Raw genomic sequence first — 25343 nt, 5'->3', positions numbered from 1 at the left:
TAAGGGTTTTTTAAAAAAAAAAATCTGATCCTGTTTACAGACTGAGCAGATTTCCTGTATTGTAAATGTTAAACATATTTTTATATTATTCTTAACATTTGTAGATGCATTTCCAAAATCAAAAGAAATAAGAGGGCCTGAAACATTTCCCTGCCACATTTTGCATTTTATGTTCCAAAGCAGCTTTTTTTTTAAAAAGGGCCCCTCCCATGCATTATTGCCAGATTATCAGCCAATAAAATAGCACTGAAACATTATGTTTGCAAATATGATCATCCGTTGTTAATGTAATAATGTTTTACTCCATTTACTTAATGTCCTTCATTTGCATGATACATTGAATCATAAGTTAATTACAAAGGTCGGGTTCATATCACATGCTCAGCTAAAACATTTGGCTGATTTGCAGCTCCACTGGTACAGAGGTGGTCTTGAGTGATATTCCTTGACAGTTACCTTTCTTGAGGTTTAGATACATTTGTGTAACATGCTAATCTGTGTTTAAATTAACTAACTAAATAAACTTGGTTAAAAATCCTGAAATGGACTGTAGCCAACTTCACAAGGATAGGAAGAGTGAACCAGCCTTACTTAGCATACTTATTTAAATCCTATCTTCTAATCCAGAGATGTCCAACCTAGGCAACTTGATTTGAAGACTTGTGGACTTCAACTCCACTTCAACATGGCTGGCTGGAAATTCTGAAGTCCACAAGTCTTATAGTTGCCATGGTTGGACACCCCCATTCCAGTCTATCACCTTTTGCAGGACCAGATCCTAAAGATGGCTTCTCTCAAAAATCACCTAGCTACTTGAAAGCCTTAGTGGAGCATGTTTCCTGTTCGGCAATTCAAAATAGTGACATATCAAGATATGTATCATAATCAGAATAGTTCTCACTTTGTTTAGTGGAACTTATTCTCAGGTAAGGAATTCATGAGATTGCAGCGAGACTACGGCTACGGCTGGACCTTAGATTGCACTAAACCAGTATGTGGGTTGCTTTCTTTTCACTTAGCAGCTTAAGCACAATGTTTCTCAAATGGTGCTTAATAATAATAATAATAATAATAATAATAATAATAATAATAATAATAATAATAATAATAATAATAATATGACTTAGCAACCTAGGTACCTGTAGTTAAGTCCAGCTCTTGTGTTAAGCTACTGTTTCCAAACGTTAGGCACTTTGAGAAGTGTGGACTTCAGCTCCCAGAATTCCCCAGCCAACCCTCAGAAGTGGGAATTCTGAGCGTTGAAGTCCACATTCATTAAAAGTTTCCAAGGCTGGGAAACACTGTGTTAAGCCATTGTTTTAAACCATTTTTAAATAAGTCACAATGGCTTGCTGCCCTAAATCACATTCTAATATTAATTATTAACAATAATTCATTCAATTTATAGGACTCCCTAATCAAAAATGATTCCAGTGGCGCAATCATGCACAGAAGCAGAACACATTTAAGCTCAACAACGCCTTGTCTGTAAATCACAGGAGTCTCTGAGGAATTCAGTGGGATATAAAAACCATAAATAATAAACAAATCTGCCCAGCCAATTCCTTTCTTACAGTAATGATTCACCTCTACTACCCCAATACTCTTGTTTATGAAGCTTATTCAGCAGTAAATGCAAGAAGGGGATATTTGAACCCCTATTTTTATTCTGTAGCTGAATATACTCAAGCTACAGCAAATGTTTTGAATTCCAGATGGAAAACAGTTCTTCGCTTACATTTTTATTTTTATTTTTATTCCATTTATATCCCGCCCTTCTCCGAAGACTCAGGGCAGCTTACAAGCTTAGCAGTAGCCTTCATTCTATGTATATGCCTGCTTATTAGGGCTTTCACACACACCCCCAAGCGGCATTATTACAAAGTCAGCTTAATTGCCCCCAACAATCTGGTTCCTCATTTTACCTACCTCGGAAGGATGGAAGGCTGAGTCAACCTTGAGCCTGGTGGGATGCGAACCTGCACTAATTGCAGGCAGCTGGTGTTACTTAAGGAGGCATTAGCCCACTGCTCCACCAAGGCTCCACATAAGAAATCTCCTGATTCTAAGAAATATGTTGTCTTCAGAAACAGCGTTTTGACAGTTTTTTTTGAAAAGCCTTAAATAATATAACCAAATCAAAGATAAGGCCATCTGACTTTGTGCTGTTGGAATATTCCCATTCAGGCTATAGTTCTATGCAGAAAAGGAAAAAACTGGAAAAGTTTCTAATTATCCAAATTGCAGCTTTCTTGAAACAGGGCCTAACAATCCTAGGAATTTCACAAGGGTTTGCAGAGTGGCTGTACAAATTCACAAAACCACCGATTCCTGCCTTGGAGTCATGAATGGAATAGCTGCACTTTCCTGGGCTTTAAAATCAGAAACAATGATAATCTCTGCCTCCTTTTTTAAAATTCCCTGAGAAGAATTTCTAAATATGAGAAAAGCTTCTAGTGGTTTTCTAAAGTCTAAAAATTTCAAGAGTTAAACCACTGTTCTAAGCACATCCTTAAATGATTCATTGAAAAAATATTTGCATTGTGTTGAACCTAGTCACTATATAACAAAAACTCCACTTATTATCACCAGAAACCACCCAATTGTTTTAAGAATCTATAATTCCTTAAAGCAAATAAACTTAAAATGCTGTAAGAAAACAAAGCAGTCCGTTACATCATGGAAGGCTGGAAAAACTCTACTGTATTTGGTTTTATCTTAGAAGGATGCTACTAATTCTTTTGACACTCCATTGTGAAATCCATTGTAAGACTCAAGTGTAGTTTAAAAAAAATGGAAACGATTGAATTTAGTGGACTTTGTATATTGTGAGCATCCTGGCTTCTGAGGATTGGGCTGAGAATACAATTGTTGTTGTTGTTGTTAGCTGCGAAATTGTGTCCGACCCATCGCGACCCTATGGACAACGTTCCTCCAGGCCTTCCTGTCCTCTACCATCTTCTGGAGTCCATTTAAGCTCACGCCTACTGCTTCAGTGACTCCATCCAGCCACCTCATTCTCTGTCGTCCCCTTCTTCTCTTGCCCTCAATCTTTCCCAGCATTAGGCTCTTCTCCAGTGAGTCCTTCCTTCTCATTAGGAGAATACAATAGCTTGGCTTTATCTTTTGAGTACTGCAGCAGTTAGAGAACCCTATTAATAAGACTTTGCAATGTGCTATCAAGTAGCCTGTGATTAAATAAAATATACCTTTGCAACTGTATTTCATAATTGTTGAGGACAAAAGATACAGACCACAAGATGGTGCTGCATCACCATTCTTTAACAGAGGGAGTTTTTGCACGCTGAGTAAAAAACAACAACAAAGCTGCAGTTTTGTGTGGCACCTTCAAGTTAGTGTTGGCTTCTGTGACTGCTTGGGCAAGTCCTCTTTAGTTCTTTCGGCAAGAGTTTGGAATAGGTTTGCTATTGCCTCTTTCCTAGAACTGAGAAAGTGATTGCCCGAAGTCACCCAGGCTTTGTTGACGCATCTAATGCCAAAGCTGAGTTCACACCCTGGATTCAACCACACTTTGTTTCATGGGCACCTGAGTTCCCACAACCTAAATTAAAACAGAACAAACTCTTATTATAGTTAACCAAATGGGCAAACCCAGCGTGTTTGTGTCCCGCTTTAGCACTTTTCTGGCATAACCTACATTTTCCTTAAGTTTACTTTAAATTTTCTATTATTAGTTATTGTTACATTTACTTGCCCTATCTCACTGTGGGGTTATTCTAGGTCAGTGGTTCCCAAACTTTTCTATACCCCACACCTGTAAAATGCTTCTGATACATTCTCGAACCCCTTACAAAAATTCAAAATGAATTATGCATATACGCTATAATTCTGAAACTTCTAAACCCAGGTTTTCACAAACCCCCTGGAATATCATCTCGCACCCCACCCCCCCCCGGGTTGGGAACCCCCCTGTTCTAGGTCGTTTATAACAATCAAAAGGAAGAAATGAAAAGAGTGCAAAACAGGATAGCAGAGCAATAAAAATAAACAATGAAAAATACAGCGAGAAATACAATTATGATTACCAAAAAGGAAAGATAAGACAGGCAGAGAACGGGGGGGGGGGCTGAGGACCCAGGTTGTTGGGGGAAATTAAGCTGACTTTGGGGTGTGTGTGAAAGCCCTAATAAGCAGGCATATACATAGAATGAAGGCTACTGCTAAGCTTGTAAGCCGCCCTGAGTCTTCGGAGAAGGGCGGGATATAAATGGAATTAAAATAAAAAAATAAAATAAAATAATCTGCCATCAATCCAGCCCCCCTCTCCAGTTGTGAAACACCCGGGTCTTTTGCTCTGCAATGCAGCAAGCCGTGATTACTTTTTAAGTTTTCCAGTTTGTCCGGCTTGCAATACATGGAATTTTGAGAGTTTACTCGACATCCGTGTTTTTCAGCGTTGACAGTTTTCAGATGTGTGGATTTTTCAATTTCCCACACTGGCTGGGGAATTCTGGGAATTCAAATCCACAGGCCTGAAAGCTGCCGGGTTTGAGTGATCCACGTCAACTCTCAGTTTGGAGGGGGAAAAACATAAAATAAGGCAGCGGCCCAAGAACTGCTGCACGGTTCACACGAGCAAGATTAAAGCACGCGCTGACCTTCCAGCAGCAACCCCGAGCCCCGCCTCCCTGGAACCCTAAGCCACGCCCACCCGCAGATTCCCACCCCCCTCCCTCCTCTCGCCTTCCCGAGACGTTCACTCCAACTCTCGCGAGAACAGCCTCGGCGGAAACGGGCGCTCCGAGAGCCGCCGAAAGAGGCTTTCCTTTTCCGCTGGCAACTGGGCGGAAGTAGAAGGCGCTCCTGAGCAGGCATGGCGGCGCGTTGGTGCTGGGCTCTCCTCCTGTGTCAGCTGGCTGCCTGGGGCAGTGCGGCGCCCCTGGAGGCAGAAAAGAGCCACGGGAAGGCGCTGGGGGCCAACGCTCCAGGTCAGTGGGGGCTCTTAAGGGGTTCCCCGTCCTGCCCGCAGGCCTGGGCCCATCGCTTGGCTATGGCGGGTAGGAGGATGGAGGGGTAACGGAGGATAATCCCCACTGCCCGCTCCAAAGGCTTCTCCTCGGCTTGCTCTGGGCGATTGAAGCTTCAGACTTGGCCCTTTTAGGACTTTTATGATCTCGGAGTCCTAGTGGGCGATCACTTCAATATGAGCTGCCAAAAAGGGCAACACGGTGCTAGGCTGCATTAACAGAGGGATAGAATCAAGATCACGTGAAGGGTTAATACCACTTTACAAGGCCTTGGGAAGGCCGCACTTGGAATACGGCATCCAGTTTTGGTCACCACGATGTAAAAAAAGATGTTGAGACTCTGGAAAGAGTACAGAGAAGAGCAACAAAGATGATTGGGGGACTGGAGGCCAAAACATATATAAGGAACGGTTGCAAGAATTGGGCATGTCTAGTTTAATGAAGAGAAGGACGAGGGGTGACATGATAGCAGTGTTCCGATATCTCAGGGGCTGCCACAAAGAAGAGGGAGGCAAGCTATTCTCCAAAGCACCTGAAGGCAGGACAAGAAGCAACGGATGGAAACTAATCAAGGAGAGAAGCAACCCAGAACTAAGGAGAAACTTCCTGACAGGACAATTAACCAGTGGAACAACTTGCCTCCAGAAGCTGTGAATGCTCCATCACTGGAAGTTTTTAAGAAGAGACTGGCCAGCCATTTGTCTGAAATGGTATAGGGTTTCCTGCCTGAGCAGGGGGTTGGACTAGATGACCTCCAAGGTCCCTTACAACATTATTATTATTATTATTATTATTATTATTATTATTATTATTATTATTATTATTATTATTATTATTATTATTATTATTATTATTATTAACTTCAACTCCCAGAATTCTTCAGCCAGGGTGAGGAAGTCATAAAAGGGCCAAGTTTGAAGACCCCTAGTGTAATGCCTGCTATGGACAGGATGATGTCACTTCTTGGTGAATAATTACGAAGTAACTGGTAATAGATATTTCCTATCTGGTGTTCACTGTGGTCAGGGCATCAGACTAGAAACTGGGAGACAACACATTGTATAATGGCTTAGTTCCAATGTGTGATTGGCATTTCTTGCCTTATTGAATCAGGCATGCAAATGTATAATAAAACACAGAGATTAGAAAGGGCCACACAGGCACTTCTTGAAATGATGAAATCTTGCCATGATGTCAGCCCAACTCACATCACATGGTGGTTATTGCAGGAGAAATAGGAGGAGGAAGGAGTATGAAATATGTTCACTGCCTTGAGTTATAATAATAGTTGGAAGGGACCTTGGAGGTCATCCAGTCCAACCTCCCACTCAGGCAGGAAAGCCTGTACCATTTCAGACAAATGGCTGTCCAGTCTCTTCTTAAAAACTTCCAGTGTTGGAGCATTCACCACTTCTGGAGGCAGGTTGTTCCACTGGTTAGTTGTTCTCACTGTCAGGAAGTTTCTCCTTAGTTCTAGGTTGCTTCTCTCCTTGACTAGTTTCCATCCGTTGCTTCTTGTCCTGCTTTCAGGCGCTTTGGAGAATAGCTTGCCTCCCTCTTCTTTGTGGCAGCCCCTGAGATATTGGAACACTGCTATTATGTCCCCCCCTTGTCCTTCTTTTCATTAAACTAAACATACCCAATTCCAGCAAGACATACCCAATTCCAGTTGTTTATAAACATAAAAACAAGGCAGGAGATGAATTTAATGTAACATGAATATATACAACTCACGTTGCACAATTAATGAAAAATACAGTATGAAAATGTTTGGGGCAGTTGTGAGAAAGTTGCTCCCTGACATTAGAAACCAAAGTATTGGAGGTAGATGCAACAAAATATACTTTAGAGGAAAGTATAGGAAAGTACTTTGTAGCAAGATAGCAAGAGAGAGAGTCTCCAGCAAAACATTCCCTCCATTTGGTCAATTATATTTGAAGTAGAATGATAAAGGTAGTCCTTGATTTATGACCACAATTGAGCCGAAAATTGATGTTAAGTGAGACATTTGTTAAGTGAGTTTTGCTCCATTTTGCTAGTTTTCTTGCCACAGTTGTTAAAAGCAAATCACTGCAATCAAGTTAGTAACACAGTTGTTAAGTGAATCTGGTTTCCTTGTTGACTTTGCTTGTCAGAATGTCTCAGAAGGGGACCTCATGATCCTGTAAAAAGAATAATAGAATTACACTGATGATGCCCTTGAAATGACCTATCTGTTATATTTCACACTTGCAGTATGATATTGTCAACATGTACAATGTACAACAGCATTTACATTGCAGTCTCCCATTACACCGTTCCATTCTTACTATGTAGATGAACCACTGTTTATGTTAGCTGTCTCTGGTCCAAGGCGACGTAACTAGGTTGTAGATTACACAAATACTGTACTGCTAAGCTACCTAAAGAGTTGTATTTATAAATGGATGAATGCATTCAGCATGATTTTTACAGTTTGCATTACTATATACTACTGCACAGTACTGTTGCAGCATACAGAATAATTTTTAACTTTAAATTTTCCACGCTGTAGAGTTCTCCAGTCGTCACCAACAATTAACAGACTCAGCTCAAGATGCTTCAGACACAGCCATAGGTTCTGCAGACCATAATTCACCTCATGTCATACAAAATAAACAGCCAAAGGCACCTCAGCAAGATTCTGTTAAACCAAAGGGAACAGAAAATTCATCAATTAATTCCCAGTCAGGTCCTGCTGGATCCAGCAATACTGAGAAAGACACAGAGAAGGTCAGAGAAGGTCAGACAGGTGTATCTGATACCTTATCTCCTTCAAAGTCAAAAACTACGGAATTAAAGCAGGGAGAGGACTCATCAATTAAAACCCTGAATGTCAAGCCTGGTGGTCCTGCTCAAGACTCTTCAGACAAAAATCCTGTTCATTTGGAAGAATCTGAGACAGATGCTTCTCATTCAGATTTAAATGTTAACAAATTAGAACAATCAGAAGACGTAGAACGAAAAGACCAGCATCACCACCCAGGTCTGTCTGTTCAAAACCCTACTTCTGCAAAGGTAGATTCTTCTGAAGTCACCAATGCTCACAAAGACACCTCTCTTCCAAAGCCAAAAACTACGGAATTAAAGCAGGGAGAGGACCAATCAATTAAAACCCTGAATGTCAAGCCTGGTGGTCCTGCTCAAGACTCTTCAGAAAAAAATCCTGATCAAACTAAAAATGTTCAGGAAAAGCCCGATCTTTCAGAAGAATCTGAGACAGATGCTTCTCATTCAGTTTCAAATGTTAAGAAATTAGAACAATCAGAAGACTTAGAACTAAAAGACCAGCATCGCCACCCAGGTATGTCTGTTCAAAAACCTACTTCTGCAAAGGTAGATTCTTCTGAAGTCACCAATGCTCATAAAGACACCTCTCTTCCAAAGCCAAAAACTACGGAATTAAAGCAGGGAGAGGACCAATCAATTAAAACCCTGAATGTTAAGCCTGGTGGTCCTGCTCAAGACAAAAATAAAAAAACTGACACGGAAATTTCTGATACAGATTTTTCTGAACTAGAGACGGATGATGAAGAGTCACAACAAATGGAAGACACATTAGCAAAAGACCAGGATCTTCAGTCAGATCCCTCTGCTAAACATCCTCAGAAGTCAAATCCCCTGGAATCCAAAAAATCTGAGGAGGAGGTAGTTGATCCTAGAGATGAACAAGAGAAAGGGTTGGGTGATGAAAAGAAAAAGAGTGCAAAGCATGAGGAAGATTCTGAGGGGGCACTCAAGAATGGATCTGAAAATAGCCACTTCTTTGCCTACTTGGTGACCACCGCTATTGTTGTGGCTGCACTATACATTGCGTATCATAATAAACGGAAAGTGAGTATTTTGACTTGTTAGTGTTAATGATTTCCTAGCTATCTATCTTTTATATCTGTCCATCCATTATCTGTCAGTCTGTCTATCTATCTGTCTATCTATCTATCTGTCTATCTACCTATCTATCTATCTATCTATCTATCTATCTATCTATCTATCTATCTATCTATCTATCTATCTATCCATCCTTTACATCTGTCCATTCTTCCATCCATCCATTATCTGTCAGTCTGTCGGTCTGTCTGTCTGTCTATCTATCTATCTATCTATCTATCTATCATCTATCTATCTATCTATCTATCTATCTATCTATCTATCTATCTATCTATCTATCTATCTATCTATCTATCTATCTATCTATCTATCTATCTATCTATCCATCCTTTACATCTGTCCATTCTTCCATCCATCCATTATCTGTCAGTCGGTCTATCTATCTATCTATCTATCTATCTATCTATCTATCTATCTATCTATCCATCCTTTACATCTGTCCATTCTTCTATCCATCCATTATCTGTCTCTGTCTATCGATCTGTCTATCTGTGTAGACTGATGATGAAAAGCTGTTTCCTCAAGGCATCTTTAGAAGAAATTGTGTAATATCCTATAGAACATAGCCATATTTCCTCAAACTAATTTTAATAAGGCTATTTTAACTAGGACCCAGTTTATTAGTTTTTTTTGCTGGGTTTTCAAAAATGAAAACAATCAGAAAACTTATCCCTCAAAATATATTGGGATATTGATTTTGTGTATCGGCCACGCTGAGTAAACCATACTAATGCTATGTAAAACTTCTAAAAAGCTAGGTATTTTAAAATGTGTTTCTCGGCTTGGACTGATGTATGCTGCAAGTTGTTGTTCATTTTTCTTATTTTGGAAAAGATGTAATTGATCTATTGGCTGTAGAGACGTTGTTACAAGCAACGCTCCAATTTTGAATATTCTGTATTCTCTGGATTACATGATGGGTTATGACAATGAATCATGTCTTACTTTCTAAATGAGACTTGCTTTGTCCCCCTTTGGTCAGACCTAACCTTACAGGTTTTACTATTACTGTCTTTGCCATCTTTCTTTTTGAGGCTCTACTGAAATAATGTGCTTTTTTCTAGTTTAACAGTTATGACAAGCTGATTTGCTCACTTTAATGGGAAATTAGAGAGCATGATGGTTCAGATTCGTGTGAATGACAATCACTTATTGATTCTTTTTTCTTCCCTTGCAAAGATTATTGCTTTTGCTCTAGAAGGAAAAAAATCAAAGACAGCCCGAAGACCCAAATCCAGTGACTATCAGCGATTGGATCAAAAGGTAAGCTCTCCCACCATAAGCATCAAAACAGCCAAATTCATGATTTTTTTTTACTTTCTTTAAAGCCGCAATCACTTCTCACAGCTGCTTGCAATGATATGTACCTCATTATAGTTCAATTAGACCAGTGATGTCCAACCGTGGCAAGTTCAAGACCCATGATTGGCTGAGGAATTCTGGGAGTTGACGTCTACAGGTCTTAAGATCCCGCCAAGATTGGACACCCCTGAATTAGACATATTTCACAGCATGCATTCACTTTTCCTGACTTTGCTGGTGATATTGCCTAGGCTTTTGCTTTCATTGTTTGGTATTTTATTCCTGGCTGGAATCTACAAGACCAGATTTATAGTCAGAAGAAATAAGCGTTAGGTATGTGCTTTGGAACGTAGCTTATTGGCTCATACAGAACAGTTGGGTTTATAGCTTCAAAAAGACATTTGAACTATTGCCTCAGATTTTTTTTTAAAAAATAACAACCCTCAAATCTCTTCTCTGTAATAAAAGAATCCTTCCTCTCTTTCTAGTTTGTTGTAATTAGTAGAGATCTTTAAAACTCCTTCAAAATCTGCTTTTGCTTTTGGGAACACCAACTCTGTTGTGCTATTGTGTCATTATTAATTGGTATGGGTAGTCTTTGACTACCTGCCACAATGGAGCCTAGGATTTTGATCTTAAGTCGTTACAGTTGTGAGTTGAGGCACCAATGATTGGACTCGATTTTACGACAGTAGTAAAGTAAGTCAAGATGATTGTTAAGCAAGCCACGTGGTCATTAAATGAATCCAGCTTATCCAATGGCATTTTGGTAATTTGTTGCTGGACAGCTCAAAAAAAACAAACACAAAACATAGCAAAATTGTGGTCACATGACCTTGGGACACTGCCACCAGTCATAAATGTGAACCGGTAGCCAGATGCCTGAAATTTGATCACGTGACCACGGGGAGGCAGGTTACAACAGTCGTAACTTTGAGGACAAGTCACCAGTAGGGTTTTTTGAATCTGTCATAAGTTTGAATTGTCATTAATTGAGGACTACCTCTATGTGGTTAAGGAAGGACCATCTTCTGTCTTCCCCCCCCCCCCCCCACACACACACCAATCTTTTTTTCATTGGTTTTTCAATATGGAAAAATACAATTTAAACACCTGTGGTTTGAACTTGCCAAGCAATTTATGTCTTTTGTTTTTTTCTCCGCAGATCTAAACCCAGACCTTTTTGCACGCTCCTGTGTCGTATGAGGACTCATTTTGAAAAGGGCACATAGAAACACGACAATGTCCAGCCTTTTGTCAGTACAGCCTCAGAGCCTATTGGCTGTGCTACTATGCCCGGGGGTGGGGGAAGGGAAGAGCAACAAAAGTGCTTTTGATTGTGCATATGCACTTTGCCTATTGTCATGCCTCATTTCCACTTTCAAAGCTTTGGGCTGTTAATTCCCCTTTCAGTGACTTGATGTAGGAGTGTTTTTCCTCCCACATTGTGACCAAGAACCAAATCAATAGGCAGTGCTCGGTGACTTTCCTCTAAATGATGCGGTACTTACTGTCTGTGAAATTGATCCCAAGGAATGTGGAATGAGCAGGCTGACTTTGTCTCCTAGATTCATTAGTGTTAGAATCCTAGTCAACCTTGTGCGTTTGGAGCAGAGTTTATGCAGATTGACTCCTGTCCCTAAAGTGCCCTGTTCCGCTGAGGCATACCTTGCCTGATGCACTGATTGAATATCTCCTGTCTGTAGACGGCCATATTGAGAAAGTAGCTATTCTGCACTTCCTGTCTTAAGTGTCAATGTAGGTGAACTGCCAGAGTTTTAATGCTTGGCTTAACACGGCCCAAGTCTTGGGCTGATCACTTAGATTAGTTGCGCCTTTTCTTGGATGCTAGGCTGCAGGCAAATTACTTTGCTTGAAGAATGTCGACTTTAATATTCGTCACCCCACCACGCTCTGCCAAGCATCTCCATTAAAGATCTTTCCCATCCTCACCTCCACATTCCCCATGATTGACTTCAGAAGGAGAACAATCATGTTGGTGGGGCCATTGTAATCCATTTGCAAGTTGCACAAGCTACCCAACGGCAGTAGGAGCTATTCAGAACCCAAAGTCTACCATTCTGGCAGGACACTGCCACTCACTTTTGAATCCTTGTGTAAATCTTTCATGGGCCCATTCCAACAACCATAGCTAGGTGAAGAAGGACACAAAAACAGGAATAGATCAGTGGCACCATTTATAGAGAGGTGGCAGAAGAGGGCAGTTCAAGAGTAGGGATGGTGCGTATATTCTTCTCCACATAACAACCCAGCCCCAGCCCATCTGAACTCAGCACTGGTGTTTCTATAATTGCGTAGACCGTCCTGTAATGTGAAGCGGCTTTTTCATCTCGTTGCTGGCTTGAATTTGTCCTGTGGCCTTCGTATTCTTTTATGTTCCGTATATGACATGAGAAAATTTCCATTTTCATTTAGTAGGCTTAGTAATATCTCGGCGAGGAGCCAAGTTGCCTTGAGCCTCCATCAAACGATTGGACATTCAGCCTGGGTTCCCCATTCCCTGTCCACTCAGCAGAGGCTTTGTGCACTTCTTCCCCTTACCTTCTGCAGGTGGTCACAGGATGAGACAGTCTCTTAAGGCCTTTTATCCGTTGAGGCAAGCCAAAGCATTTCTGTATAAAATACTTCCTGCTGATAGGAACCCTCCAAAAGAATTTTTGGGCAACTTCTTCAAGGAGAAGCAGTCAGATTGATCCTCTTCCGTTATCCAGCAGCTTGGCGTGCAACCTCATTCTGGCCCTGAAGAGGTTAAGTCAAGAAAAATCACCTTAGTGCTGGGTGAGCCTTTAGATGACATAAATAGGGGAAGTACATCGATATCTCTGGGGAACCCAGCTGCCAGCTTGTGTATGTGGTTAATGTGTAACCTTACACGTGACAAAAAGTCAGAAGACACTTTGGGATGTTTCCAGGCCATAAAATGGCCTTTCTTGCCTTGGAGCCAGCACATGACTGTCAAGCCTAGTATAATATACTTTTTCTGGAGTGCAATAGAAAACTTTGAATTTTTGAGCATCACGGGTGGATGGCTTCTATCACTGAAACACTTTGTCACTTTGTTACTTATGAAGGAGTTGTTGGAACCTAATAAATTTTATGGCGTGTTGATTTTAGGCATGAGGTTCAAGTTTAAATAGGGAAAAGCTTGCTTCATATTCTTTGTGTTCGGGTTGTAATTTTAAAAAAAACAAACAAAAACCTCAGTTCAGTTGAGTTTCATTGCTGGATTGTTCTCTTCCAAATGTCAAAATTGGCGCTCTTCCCTGTTTGAAACCACAAGTACGTGTGTTTTTTGGAACTGGCCAGCTTTAAAAGAAAGACACCTTAAATGTTCAGATTTATTTTTTAATCTTTGTAATCTTAGTGAAGAAATAATAAATGGCTACACCACTGTTCCTTTTGTGGTCAAAAAGACCGTGTCATCAGTATCTGCTGGGCGTGTTTGTAATGGGCTCCATATTGTCTCCTGTTGCTATTGATCCGACTTAGAGCTTCCTACTCAGAGGGCACTCAAGGTGAGCGTTGCTATATTCACCGAGGCACCGATGATAAAAACAAAAAAACAGGCTGTAACAGTACAAGGAGGAGCCTTGGTGGAGCAGTGGGCTAATGCCTCCTTAAGTAACACCAGCTGCCTGCAATTAGTGCAGGTTCGAGTCCCACCAGGCTCAAGGTTGACTCAGCCTTCCATCCTTCCGAGGTAGGTAAAATGAGGACCCAGATTGTTGGGGGCAATTAAGCTGACTTTGTAATAATGCCGCTTGGGGTGTGTGTGAAAGCCCTAACAAGCAGGCATATACATAGAATGAAGGCTACTGCTAAGCTTGTAAGCCGCCCTGAGTCTTCGGAGAAGGGCGGGATATAAATGTAATAAAAATAAATAAATAAAAATAAAATAAATAAAAATACAACCTAGAAGCCAGCAGAAGTAAGCAGGGTATACATTACAGTAATCCTAGCAAGAAGTTCAGGATGGCATTCAGCAACTCTTCCTCTTTTCAGTTTTGTAGGTAAGGAAGTTCTCTCTTCCTATTGCAACTTCACACATTCAGAATAGGGTTCTTGGAAGAAAAACCCAGCTCAGACTCTTAGAAGAGGTTGCCTGGATGTTCAGAGACCTGAATCTTGGATCGCTCCAGGACTGTTAACTATTACCTTTTCCCCAAAGCATAATCTTCCCATTGAATCCCAGGCTTTCCCTGTGTGACCATCTTCTTTCTTTTGTCAGTGGAAAACTCTTCCCATCCGGCTGAAGTGGGGGAGGGGTGATGCACAGCCTCCCCCTGCTCTTTTCTTCTGTTCATGGAAGTCATGGGAAGCGAAGACACGGGGAAGGTACCCTGATTTGATAAACGTAATGCTTCCAGCGAAGAATCCACACACGCTCGGTCCTACTTTTGGCCCCTGTCCATCCAAGCGGGATCTTAACCTTCTGGGGCATTCCCTTTTAAATAGGAAAGTTAGGCAGGTCTCTGGATTACGGAAGAAGAGGAACAGGTTTCATACAATGAAGAACAGAGGTGAAGGCAGATATGGACTTAAATGCAGTGAAGGAAAGGGATTTAGCATAAGTTTTGTGTTATTCGGAACCTCTTTCCTTTTCTGGCCCAACTGTTAGTAAGCAGAGCAAATAAGATGAAAAGGAAGTGTGATTTCCTGGTGCCGTTCGTGCTATATGACTATGTTATCAATTTACTTGGTTTAAGATCCTTTAGGATTGTGTCTAACTTCTTTATGCATCCGTTGGATATTGCTTGTAAGAGTGTCACTGTTCTTTTTTAACAAAACGGAACAGTCCGTTCATTCATTTGGTTTCTAAGGCTGCCCAGTCACAAAGCAACTTTAGGCAGCATGCATAGAAGGTATATTAAACAGCTGTACAGCCCCCATCTCCTTCCAAATGTACGTTATGACACGAAAGGAACCTTGAACTTCAAGTCCTATATAGGCAATCCACCCATGCAGGTAGTCCTCGTCTTACGACTGCATTGAAGCCTGGAATTTTGCTTGTAAATCATTGTCATGAGTCAATGGCACCACACAGTTTGATGACCATTTTTACAATGGTGGTAAAATGAGCCGCCACAGTCATAAAAGGAGCCTTGGTGGCGCAGTGGGCTAATGCCTCCTTAAGTAACACCAGCTGCCTGCAATTAGTGCAGGTTCGCATCCCACCAGGCTCAAAGTTGACTCAGCCTTCCATCCTTCCGAGGTAGGTAAAATGAGGACCCAGATTGTTGAGGGCAATAAGCTGACTTTGTAATAATGCCACTGGGGGGGGGGCAAAAGCCCTAATAAGCAGGCATATACATAGAATGAAGGCTATTGCTAAGCACATTGGTTTGTGCTTAAATTGTAAGCTGCCCTGAGTCTTCGGAGAAGGGCGGGATATAAATGGGATTAAAATAAAATAAAAAATAAAATAAAAGTGAATTGTATCTAAGTGAATCCATTCTCCTAAAGAGCCAGGGGGTGGGGGTGGGGTGGGGAGAGGAAGGGTTGCTGGAACCCACAAAAAATGTGCAAATTGCAGTTAGGACTGGAACGCTGCAACTCGTCAGAAAGGTGGTCATATGACCACAGAAGGGCAGCAGTCATAACTTTGAAGATAAGTCATAAGTAGCTTTCTTAAAGTTTGTTGTAACTTTTTGAACAGTTATTGAATGTAAGTTGACGTTACCTGTATCTTCAGAGAGACTTCCTCTGACAATCTGCTGTTTTACTTAATTTAGTTCAAGAATTGGTGTTTCACTCTTCAGTCGAAAAGTGGGCAACACGGGCACATTCTGCTCCATTTGCTGCAAACAAAGGTTGCACAAAGCATTGGATCCAAAGGGGAGAAAGTGTGCATGGGAGAACACGTAGTATCCGTTGACAACTCCCTTCAACCACACACCTTTTCCTAGCTTTGTCCCAAAAGCCATAGCTATAAGGAGCTGCTTACACACACATGCACAGCTCCATTTTCCCCTTCAAATACAAAGTGTTGCATAATAATCCATGAGGCTATTATGACTCATATTTATTTCCTGTCAGAGGGTGTATTTCTTAAAACCATTTATTTTTTTAAGTACCCCCATCCTGTTTCTCTTCTAGCTTGATATGAACGGAGGCATTCAGACAACAGTAAATTATGGGTTCTGTAACTAGAATGACTGGTTGAATAAATTATAGTTGGCCGGATCGAAATGCAGCAAGTGAAAAAAATCAAACAGCGCTGCAAACTGACAACTTGAGTCTGCTTGTAGGCTTGCAGTGATCTGGGTAATCCGAGCATTCCCTGTCTTCTTCGAAAGGTTTAACCTCCTCCACCATGTTTGTGACAAAGCAGGGCATCTGCTTCTTGCCCTGGTATTCACTTCCTTTTGCTTCACCACGGAAAGCAACCTTCCAGTTAATCCAAGTCATGAGTTTGGTGACTTCCATTTTCCTTTTTTCTCCTTCCAGCACTTCCAGTAATGCTTTGAGAAACATGGATTCCCACTGATTGCTGAATGAAACGTAGCCTGAGCAATTGAGACGAGAGAAAGAGAAAGAGAAAGAAAGAGTGAGATAAGGAGGTGCCAACAGTCCAGTGGGAATTTTCCACAGCACACTAAGCAAACATGTTAGAGAAGTCTCATAAAATCCGGGAAGGGGATAAAGTGCACATTAGACGGGAAACTTAATTGATGTGCAAATATGGACTCTCTCTCTCAGGCCTGTGTCATTTATGTCGCGTTAGGTTTTGCTCGTGACTAGAAGCACCTTCAAGAGCCATCCAACCATTGTTAAGCCAAAATAATAATGGCACGGACGAGCTTTGTATCCCTTTAACAAAGGCTGGGTGAAATTATAAAACTGCTCTAAATCATGAGTGTTGTACTATTTGCATGGAAGGACTGCAACGATTTTCCAGAAACCTGAAAAATCAAAGAACAGATTGGCAGCTTCCAAAGATACAACTCTTCTCTGTAAAAGAACAACTGGTAAATGTTCTTAGCATACCGTCCTAGTTTATTCTTCCTGTGTCCTTTAATCACGACAAGCTCAGCCCAACGCAGGAAATGATGGGAAAAATCTGGAGCAGAAGGTTTGCTTCTGAAATTCCCGATTTTCACTGTCCAGAAATTTTGTTGCTGCCTCTTCACAAGTATCAGTTCAACCTATTGCGTACATTTTTGCTGATTTCTCTCCTTCCTGACTGTACCGCTGAATGGTAAGACCCCATGGTTGCATTAGATTATCAGTTCTGATGGACTGGCCTCCATCTGTAATTATAACGTTTCTCTTGGCCAAGTGCCCTTAATTAAGACTCACAAACAAACCGGCTGTTCTCTGGTTATTATTATTATTTAATTCTTCAAACTCCCAAATGGGTCATTCTACCCAATCTTGTGCATTCGCTTTGAGATACTGTATCTGATAACCTTTGCTGCAAACTTGACCTAGACTAGATTTAGGTGGTTAGGGCGACATACCTGTGCTGCAAGAAAACATGACAGTAGTATTTTCAGGAATAGACAGGTAATGTGAGAAACAATCTTCATCTGGCGCGCCGCTATCTGTTTCTAGGTAGATGCCGTCATCAAATCTCTTTCCACGGCACGCCTGAAAAACACATTGTGAAGGCAACAGCTGCTAAAGAGCCTTTGTTGGATCCACACCCTGAGGAACCGACTTCAGACTTTCTTGTGACTCTAGGCCAGGGGTGTCAAACTCAATTTCATTGAGGGCCGCATCAGCATTGCGGTTGCCCTCAGGGGGCCGGGTGGGTATGGCCAGGGTGGGCGTGGCCTACTGGGTAGGCGTGGCTAGAGTGCATATGGCCTACTGGGTGGGCATGGCCAGCTCTACATCGTTCGCATCAAGGGTGCCTATGGGGGCCTGGGCAAGAGTGGGACAGATCTGAGGGTCTCTGGTAGAAGGAGGGTCTCTGGGCCAGGGCCAAGGCAGTGGGGGCCGTTTCCTCACTGTTTCCAGGATGGCTTTGCGGGCCGCATGAAACCACTTCGCGGGCCGGATCCGGCCCCCGGGCCTTGTGTTTGACACGTCTGCTCTAGGCCATGAGTGAGAGGTGACTCCTCTGCCATTTTCATCTGAATGGGCTAAACTGAAGGAATGAGGTTAACTGTTTGCATTAAACTTGCATGCTTTTTTTGAAAAATAATTAAATAAATGAAATAGCATTGGCTGGAGGATTGGAGAATTAGGGGCTTGCACAGATTCGCAAAACTCGTATTTGCCTTTGGAGGATATATCAGTATGACTGAATCGAAGCCTGAGCTTTACACTTGTGTAAAGATTCCAGGAAAGGTAGATCCTTAGTTTTTGTGATGCTGCCTAAGGAAGAAGGAGAAATACTTCTGCTTTACCTTTTAACATCCGAGTTCATGCAAGTATGCTAGACATGGCATCAAAAACATTGTTATTTCCTGAATGAGTAATCTGTTTTTTTAAGAGGGCTTCTACTGCTAATGTACATATTGTGGAGGGCAAACCCTGTTCGCAAACCCAGAAGTCATGTGTATTTGGAGAAGGTTGGCAGCTTTTGGTTGCATAACCTGGGGTCATGAAGTCAAGTTTTCTACTGTATTTATTAATCTTGTTGAGGTTATTTCCCCTACTAATCTCAAATACATGCAAACAAGAGACATGTGCAAAGGAAGACTATGTTCTATGTTCTAAGATTTCATGGCGGTCTTGAAATTCGTGCAAAGCTATGTTTTGCCAAGTGTCAGGTCAGTGATCAGGGGTCCAGGCAATTGGGAGTTTTTTGGGATCCAGAGACAATAAGCACACCAGTTAATAAAGGGATTTAATCTTTATCATTAGCTCAAGCAAACAGAGTTCAAAGCTGGGGTCTTCAAACTTGGCTCTTTTATGATTTGTGGACTTCAACTCCCAGAATTCCTCAGCCAGGTTGCCTGGCTGAGGAATTCTGGGAGTTGAAGTCCACAAGTCATAAAAGGGCCAGGTTTGAAGGCCCCTGGTTAAAAGCATAAGATTAAAAGCATACATACCAAGGAAGAAGATACCCAAATCTGCTAGGCTACTGGGAGCTCGTTAATAACAACAACACCCTAATGGGTGACCAATTTTTCAATAGAGTCCATTCCAGAAGCTTCCCCTTTATAACAACAACCCCATGGTTTTTATCCAAACCTGGTTAGGTTTTGAAACAAAAGGCCTTGAAGACATGGCTATTGCTACTAGCCTGGGGCCCGAATGGAGATGGCTACTGGAGTAGAGACTATCGCCCTTCTCCCCGTGTCCTCCTTCCCTTCCCTTCCTGCTTAGTTTTATTTTAATTGACTTTTAAAAAAAATTAAGAATCTTTACAGGCAGTCCTCGGCTTACAACCGTTCATTTAGTGAACCTCCGAGGTTACAACGGCATTGAAAAAAAGCGACTTAATGACCATTTTGCACACTTACAACCATTGTGGCTTCCCCATGGTCGTGCGATCAAAATTCAGACGCTTGGCAACTGGCATTGACTTTGCTTGTCAGAAGGTTACAGAAGGGGATCACATAATCCCACCCCACCCCTGGGATCCTGCAACCATCATAAATATAAGTCACCAGGCTCAAGGTTGACTCAGCCTTCCATCCTTCCGAGGCAGGTAAAATGAGGACCCAGATTGTTGGGGGCAATAAGCTGACTTTGTAATAATGCCGCTTGGGGCCCCCCGAAAGCCCTAATAAGCAGGCATATACATAGAATGAAGGCTATTGCTAAGCACATTGATTTGTGCTTTAGATTGTAAGCCGCCCTGAGTCTTCGGAGAAGATTTTAAAATGGGATTTTAAAAAAAAGTCAGTTGCCAAGTGTCTGGATTTTGATCGGGTGACCACGGAGATGCTGAAATGGCCGTAAGTGTGAAAAAACGGTCATAAGTCACTTTTTTCAATGATGATGTACCTTCTAATGGTCACTAAACAAACGACTGTAAATCGAGGTCTACCTGTCCTTAATATGAAGGAGAAATCAAAATATGTCACTAACTCTTTGCAACAACAACGGTCTTACCTCATTGCTACCACAGGCTTGCCTTCAACTGAGTCCTCGGAAACATTGTGAGGGATGGGCTTCTCACATTTGTGCGTCCAGATAGCTGGGAATCCTATAGGATGGGGGTCTCCAACCTTGGCAACTTTAAGAGTTGTGAACTTCAACTCCCAGAATTCTTCAAGAGGAATTCTGGGAACTGAAGTCCACAAGTCTTACAATTGCCAAGGTTGGAGACCTCCATTCTATAGGATAAAAAAAGACCGACTGAATTTCCCATTCCTCACTGCTTCTCTTTGGACCCTGACATCAGATTCCCCACAGCTCCTACCTGTATGAAGAAGATTTTAGGCTTTCCGGCCAAATATGGACACCTTTCAGGAGATAAGATCTTATAAATGCGAGTTAGGTTTACTGCTTGTCCTTGGCAGTCCGTTATGCTGCCTTCTTCTCCGTGGCTTGAAAGGATGCTCACAAAATATTTCCCATGTTCTGCCTGGCTTTCTGCAAAGAGACAATTTAAGGAAAGGGCAGGTACTAAGGTGATTTTTTTGGGGGGGAAGTGTCTCGTGATTCAAACGCAGAGCTTGCCTCTCAATCAAATATACAAAATGACACCTAATCCATCCTGAAGCATACTCTTAGTGAGGACCAAAAGTACAGTGGGGGCAGTGGTGGGATTCAAATAGGGGAACAACCAGTTCTCTATGCAGATGCCACTTCTGGAAGTCCATTCTGGGCCTGGGCAACAAAAAATTAGCTATCGGTTCTGCTGAAGTGGGGGCGAACCACTGAATTCTACCACTGGATGGGGGGCATTGTCTCTCTCAGCCACAGAAAGTCCCTGAGGGATTTCAGGCCAGTCGCTCTCAGCCCAACCTGTAACACATGGCTATTGTGAGGTAAAACTGGAGGAGGGAAGGCTATATACTGGTAGGTTGCCTTGAGTTCCTGTAAGTGGGAAATAAATCTAACTCATTAAACAATGCCAACACCCAGGTAGTCCTCGACATAGGAGTTTGCTCATTAGGGTCATCTGTCATGATGGTTGCAAAATGGGCTGTTTATGTGACCAAAGTGATTTTATGATCTTTTTTTTTTTGCAGTGGATGTTAAGCAAAAACCATGATCACGAAGCAAACTAATAATTCACTAGGGGCATGGTTTTGCTGAAATCCAGAAGTGCATAACCGTTGTAAAACGGATCATATCACTGGGGAACACTGCAAATGGACATAAATGTGGCCACGTTGCGGGGTGCCTGAAGTTCGGTCATGTGATCATGGAGGGGATCCAAGTGTCAGAATTTTGGAACTGAGTCGTTAAAGGTTCCCCTTCCATATCAGGGATCTTCAAACTTGGCAACTTTAAGACTTGTGAACTTCAACTCCCAGCATAGCTGACTCTGGAATTCTGGGAGTTGAAGTCCACGAGTCATAAAAGAGCCGAGGTTGCCTACCCCTGCCCTAACCCATGGCTGCTCAGTAACGATGGGCATCTTCCAAGGCACTTTTCTGACTATCTCTCACTATTTGAGGGAGCATCTGCTGCCGGCATCAAGCTCCCTTCGTCCTTTGCACTCCCACAGGGAGGGTCTTCTCAGGGTACCACCGGTAAAAGATTGCCGGCAGACAATACCCAGGGGGAGGGCCTTCTCTGTGGGTGCGCTGGCCCTTTGGAACCAGCTGCCTGTAGAGCTTAGGACTGCCCCCGACCTTCGCTCATTCCGCTGGGACCTGAAGACTTGGCTCTTTGAGCTTTCTGGCCTGGACTGAGGGTATTAGGGTTTTAATTGGTTTTTAATTAGGATTTTTATATTCAAGGTTTAATATAATCATTTTAATTGTTTTAATTTTTGTAACTGTGGTATTGTTTTCTTTTAAAAAACCTTGTGAACCGCCCTGAGTCCTACGGGAGAAGGGCGGTATATAAGTCTAATAACTAAACTAAACTAACAGGAATAGTCTCTTAATGTTTGGCTAAACGTTACAGCCTCCAGATGCTCATCCAGGTCTCAGGCTTGTCCTCCAGAGTCAGGAGGGGGGGGGACCTCTATCGAGAGGATCGAAACAATCCATATGGTGGGGAAGATTATAAAATCCAATGCTCCCACTCTCTGGATGCCCTTGCACGTCACACATTTCTCTCTCTTTTCCTGTAAAGTTGTTAAGGATTATATTAAACAGATCCAGTCCCAAAGGTGCTTTTTCAAGAGGCAACTGGCCTTTCTTTGTTTTTCCTTGGAAGACTGACTGAAGCTTCTTGGATGAGAAGCGAAACATCTTCAAGGAAAAAAACGAAACAAAGAAAGTCCAGTTGCCTCTTGGAAAAAGTCCCTTTGATACCACTTTGACCTGGAGGACTGAGAATTCCCGTAGACAGATAAAGGCAATACAAAAAAAACTCATTACATACCTACATACAGTACACACATATGAAAAAGTGAGGGAAAATATCCCTCCCCAAGGATAATAAGAAAAAGGAAATTCCCCCTTCATCCCGAACAAGAACATTCAACACTGACAACTTATCACTGGTTCTTAAAATACAACCAGGTACTTCTTCCTTCCACACCTCACCCTATTTTCTATAAACTTGTCTCTTCATCATCATCATCACCATCATTCATCAGCAAAGACCTAGTAAAAATGACATATATCTATATCTATATATCTATATATCTCTATCTCTATCTATCTATCTATCTATCTATCTATCTATCTATCTATCTATCTATCCACACACACACAGACATCTGATTATCCAATATTCATATATAATCAGATATTCACACACACACATACATATACATATACATATGCATATAGATATATCCTTAATAATCCTAAAAACCTGAATCCCAGGTATACTCATTTAAAATACAATGAAGCCACTGAACTCTGGGATAGAGAAAAATCTTTTTTTTATTAACTATCAATTGTCTAACTGACTATCAATTTAATAATTCCCAATTGATAGTTATTAAAAAGATTTTTCTCTATCCCGGAGTTTAGTGGCTTCATTATATATATATATATATATTCCTTAATCACACACACACACACACACACACACACACACAGAGGTTGTGTATAACCCCACTGATTAGACCTTTCTGATGAACAGTGGAACAAAATTTTGGAAGCTCCTGCAAGCTTTCCAACATGGAAGAGTTTAAGATGTACCGTTTTGAAGACCTCAGTTGCCTTCATCCCAAACATACCTTCCTCATACACCTCTTCTATTTCTTTGGCTGTCAAATCCAGAAATATTTTCACGTCATAATTGCAGTTGGAAAGTGCTTTAAAAAGCTTGCCTGCTTCCCTTTTGGCCCCCATTCTTGATCTAAGTCTTTCTTTGGCCTGAAGGAACTGATGATTGACAATGATTACAGCTCGGTTCCTTCTGGGGCAAGCCATGCCTGAGGAATCTGCTGATGGAATGGCATGTGTGCACATATATAGGTTTATATGTGCCCTTTTGAACTCTTTATGATTCAGCACTCAGGGTGTGGAGTTCAAATTCACATCCTGCTTGATTAGACAGATAACATTATAAACATTGATCTTTGTCAGGCATGCAGTTCATATATGAAATGCGTCACATCTTGCTTTGTGATTTGTGTTTCGCTTATTCAGTAATCTTACACTGAAACTGGTCTTCCGCTTTGGAAAGTCCACTGCAGTTAATGAAACAAATATCCCCAAAGCAAGTTTTAAAACCGTTGTTTTAAATGGTGTTTAAAATAAATACAGTGATTAAGATGCCTCTTTCTTTCTCCTCTGAGAGGTCCTTGGTGGTCTCTGAAGCATGTTTTCTTGCAAACTTTTCAGTACCCAACTAGGTAACAACATCAGTTCTCTCTTCCTTATCAGAGTGGTTTCCTGTTAGTGTACCCCAGTGGTCTTCCAACTGGGCAGCTTTAAGACTTGTGGACTTCAACTCCCAGAATTCCTCAGCCAGCCCTCAGCTCTGGCTGGCTAAGGAATTCTGGGAGTTGAAGTCCACAAGTCTTAAAGTTGCCCAGTTTGAAGACCACTAGTGTACCCTTATATCTATCACTCTCTAGTCTTCCCCTCCTCCCTCACTTACTTATCAGAAATTGAGAAAAATCTACCAGAGAGATTTCCTCATGAAATTTTCCTTTTATGGAAGCAGGCTTGCTTTGCTTAATTAATTAATAAAGTGAAAATACAGAAGGATTACAGCAACAGAGTTTTGCTCCCAAGAGGAGAAAATAATTTAAATAGTTTCAAAGTTGAGGTTTCTCTTTAAAATGAATTGCTATCTCTTGGGAATAGTTTAACTAAAGTTTGTGAGTTACTCTGTTAGAATTAGTAAGTGAATTGGTCCCCTAATAGTGAATCTGAGTACTTAAGTTAGTGACAGTTAAGCAGTTAAGTTAGTGACATGGTTGTTAAGCAAATCTGGCTTCCCCATTGGCTTTGCTTGTCAGAAGGTCGCAAAAGGGGATCACATGATCCCGGGACACTGCAACCATCATAAATATGAGTCAGTTGCCAAGCATCTGAGTTTTGATAACATGACCACAGGGCTTTTGTGTGAAAAATGGTCAAAAGTCAATTTTTGTCAGTGCTCTTGTATCTTTGAACAGCCAGTAACTGAATTGTTGTAAGTCAAGGACTACCGGTAGAGTTAGATTTATAAAATATATTATGCCGCATTATTTTCTCATATGCAACCATTTGAACACGGGATTTTGTCATGGTACCATAATACCTTTTATTTTCTTCGTACTTTGCATGTATGGACTATTTCCTTTCATGGTTATCTGTTTCAGAAACCTGTTCATAGATCAGCAGCACACGAAGGCTTTAAATAGAAAAATGCATCACCTTTTTTTACATCTTAGACCAGTTTATATTCTTCAGTCTGGGTTCGTCGCTGCCTTAAATCATAACGAGGCTTTATTTATCGCTCACGTTTACATTCACTGTAAGCAAAAAAGCCAGCTCTGATTTGGCCTTGCAGAATACTTGATCTCAATCCCAGGGCTGTCAGCAGAGGTGCTTCTGCAAAATTCAATATGCAAGCCAAATTGGGGGTATTTCATTATGCCCCCCCCCACTGCCGCAAAACACCCCACATGTCCCTTAGCAGCCCAGTTCAAGGCAG

At 41.6% G+C, this 25343-nt stretch overlaps 2 protein-coding genes across 2 annotated transcripts; one reads left to right on the top strand and one right to left on the bottom strand.

Moving 5' to 3' along the window:
• Positions 1-4799: 4799 nt before the first annotated feature.
• Positions 4800-13612, top strand: TGOLN2 (trans-golgi network protein 2). Its single transcript, XM_081333731.1, has 4 exons — positions 4800-4949; positions 7522-8840; positions 10074-10157; positions 11362-13612. Exons 1-4 carry the CDS (start codon positions 4835-4837, stop codon positions 11365-11367), a joined length of 1524 nt encoding a protein of 507 aa, XP_081189857.1. The 5' UTR covers positions 4800-4834; the 3' UTR covers positions 11368-13612.
• A 2684-nt stretch (positions 13613-16296) lies between these two features.
• Positions 16297-23626, bottom strand: LOC308671627 (caspase-3-like; the record flags this gene model as incomplete). The annotated part of the gene is made up of 4 exons (XM_081333976.1): positions 16297-16723; positions 17678-17807; positions 20539-20711; positions 23431-23626. 4 exons carry the CDS (start codon positions 23624-23626, stop codon positions 16425-16427), a joined length of 798 nt encoding a protein of 265 aa, XP_081190102.1. The 3' UTR covers positions 16297-16424.
• Between the last annotated feature and the right edge of the window lie 1717 nt (positions 23627-25343).

Source organism: Vipera berus (assembly GCF_964194415.1).
Source record: "Vipera berus genome assembly, chromosome: 8".
NCBI classification, from domain to species: domain Eukaryota; kingdom Metazoa; phylum Chordata; class Lepidosauria; order Squamata; family Viperidae; genus Vipera; species Vipera berus.
This window is presented reverse-complemented; position numbering and strand designations above follow the sequence as displayed.

Excerpts from the sequence above, each read along its gene's own strand:
- TGOLN2 (XM_081333731.1), top strand. The coding sequence starts at position 4,835 with ATGGCGGCGCGTTGGTGCTGGGCTCTCCTCCTGTGTCAGCTGGCTGCC. Across the intron at positions 4,950-7,521 it reads GCTGGGGGCCAACGCTCCAG|AGTTCTCCAGTCGTCACCAA; the intron begins GTCAGTGGGGGC and ends TCCACGCTGTAG. Across the intron at positions 8,841-10,073 it reads CGTATCATAATAAACGGAAA|ATTATTGCTTTTGCTCTAGA; the intron begins GTGAGTATTTTG and ends TCCCTTGCAAAG.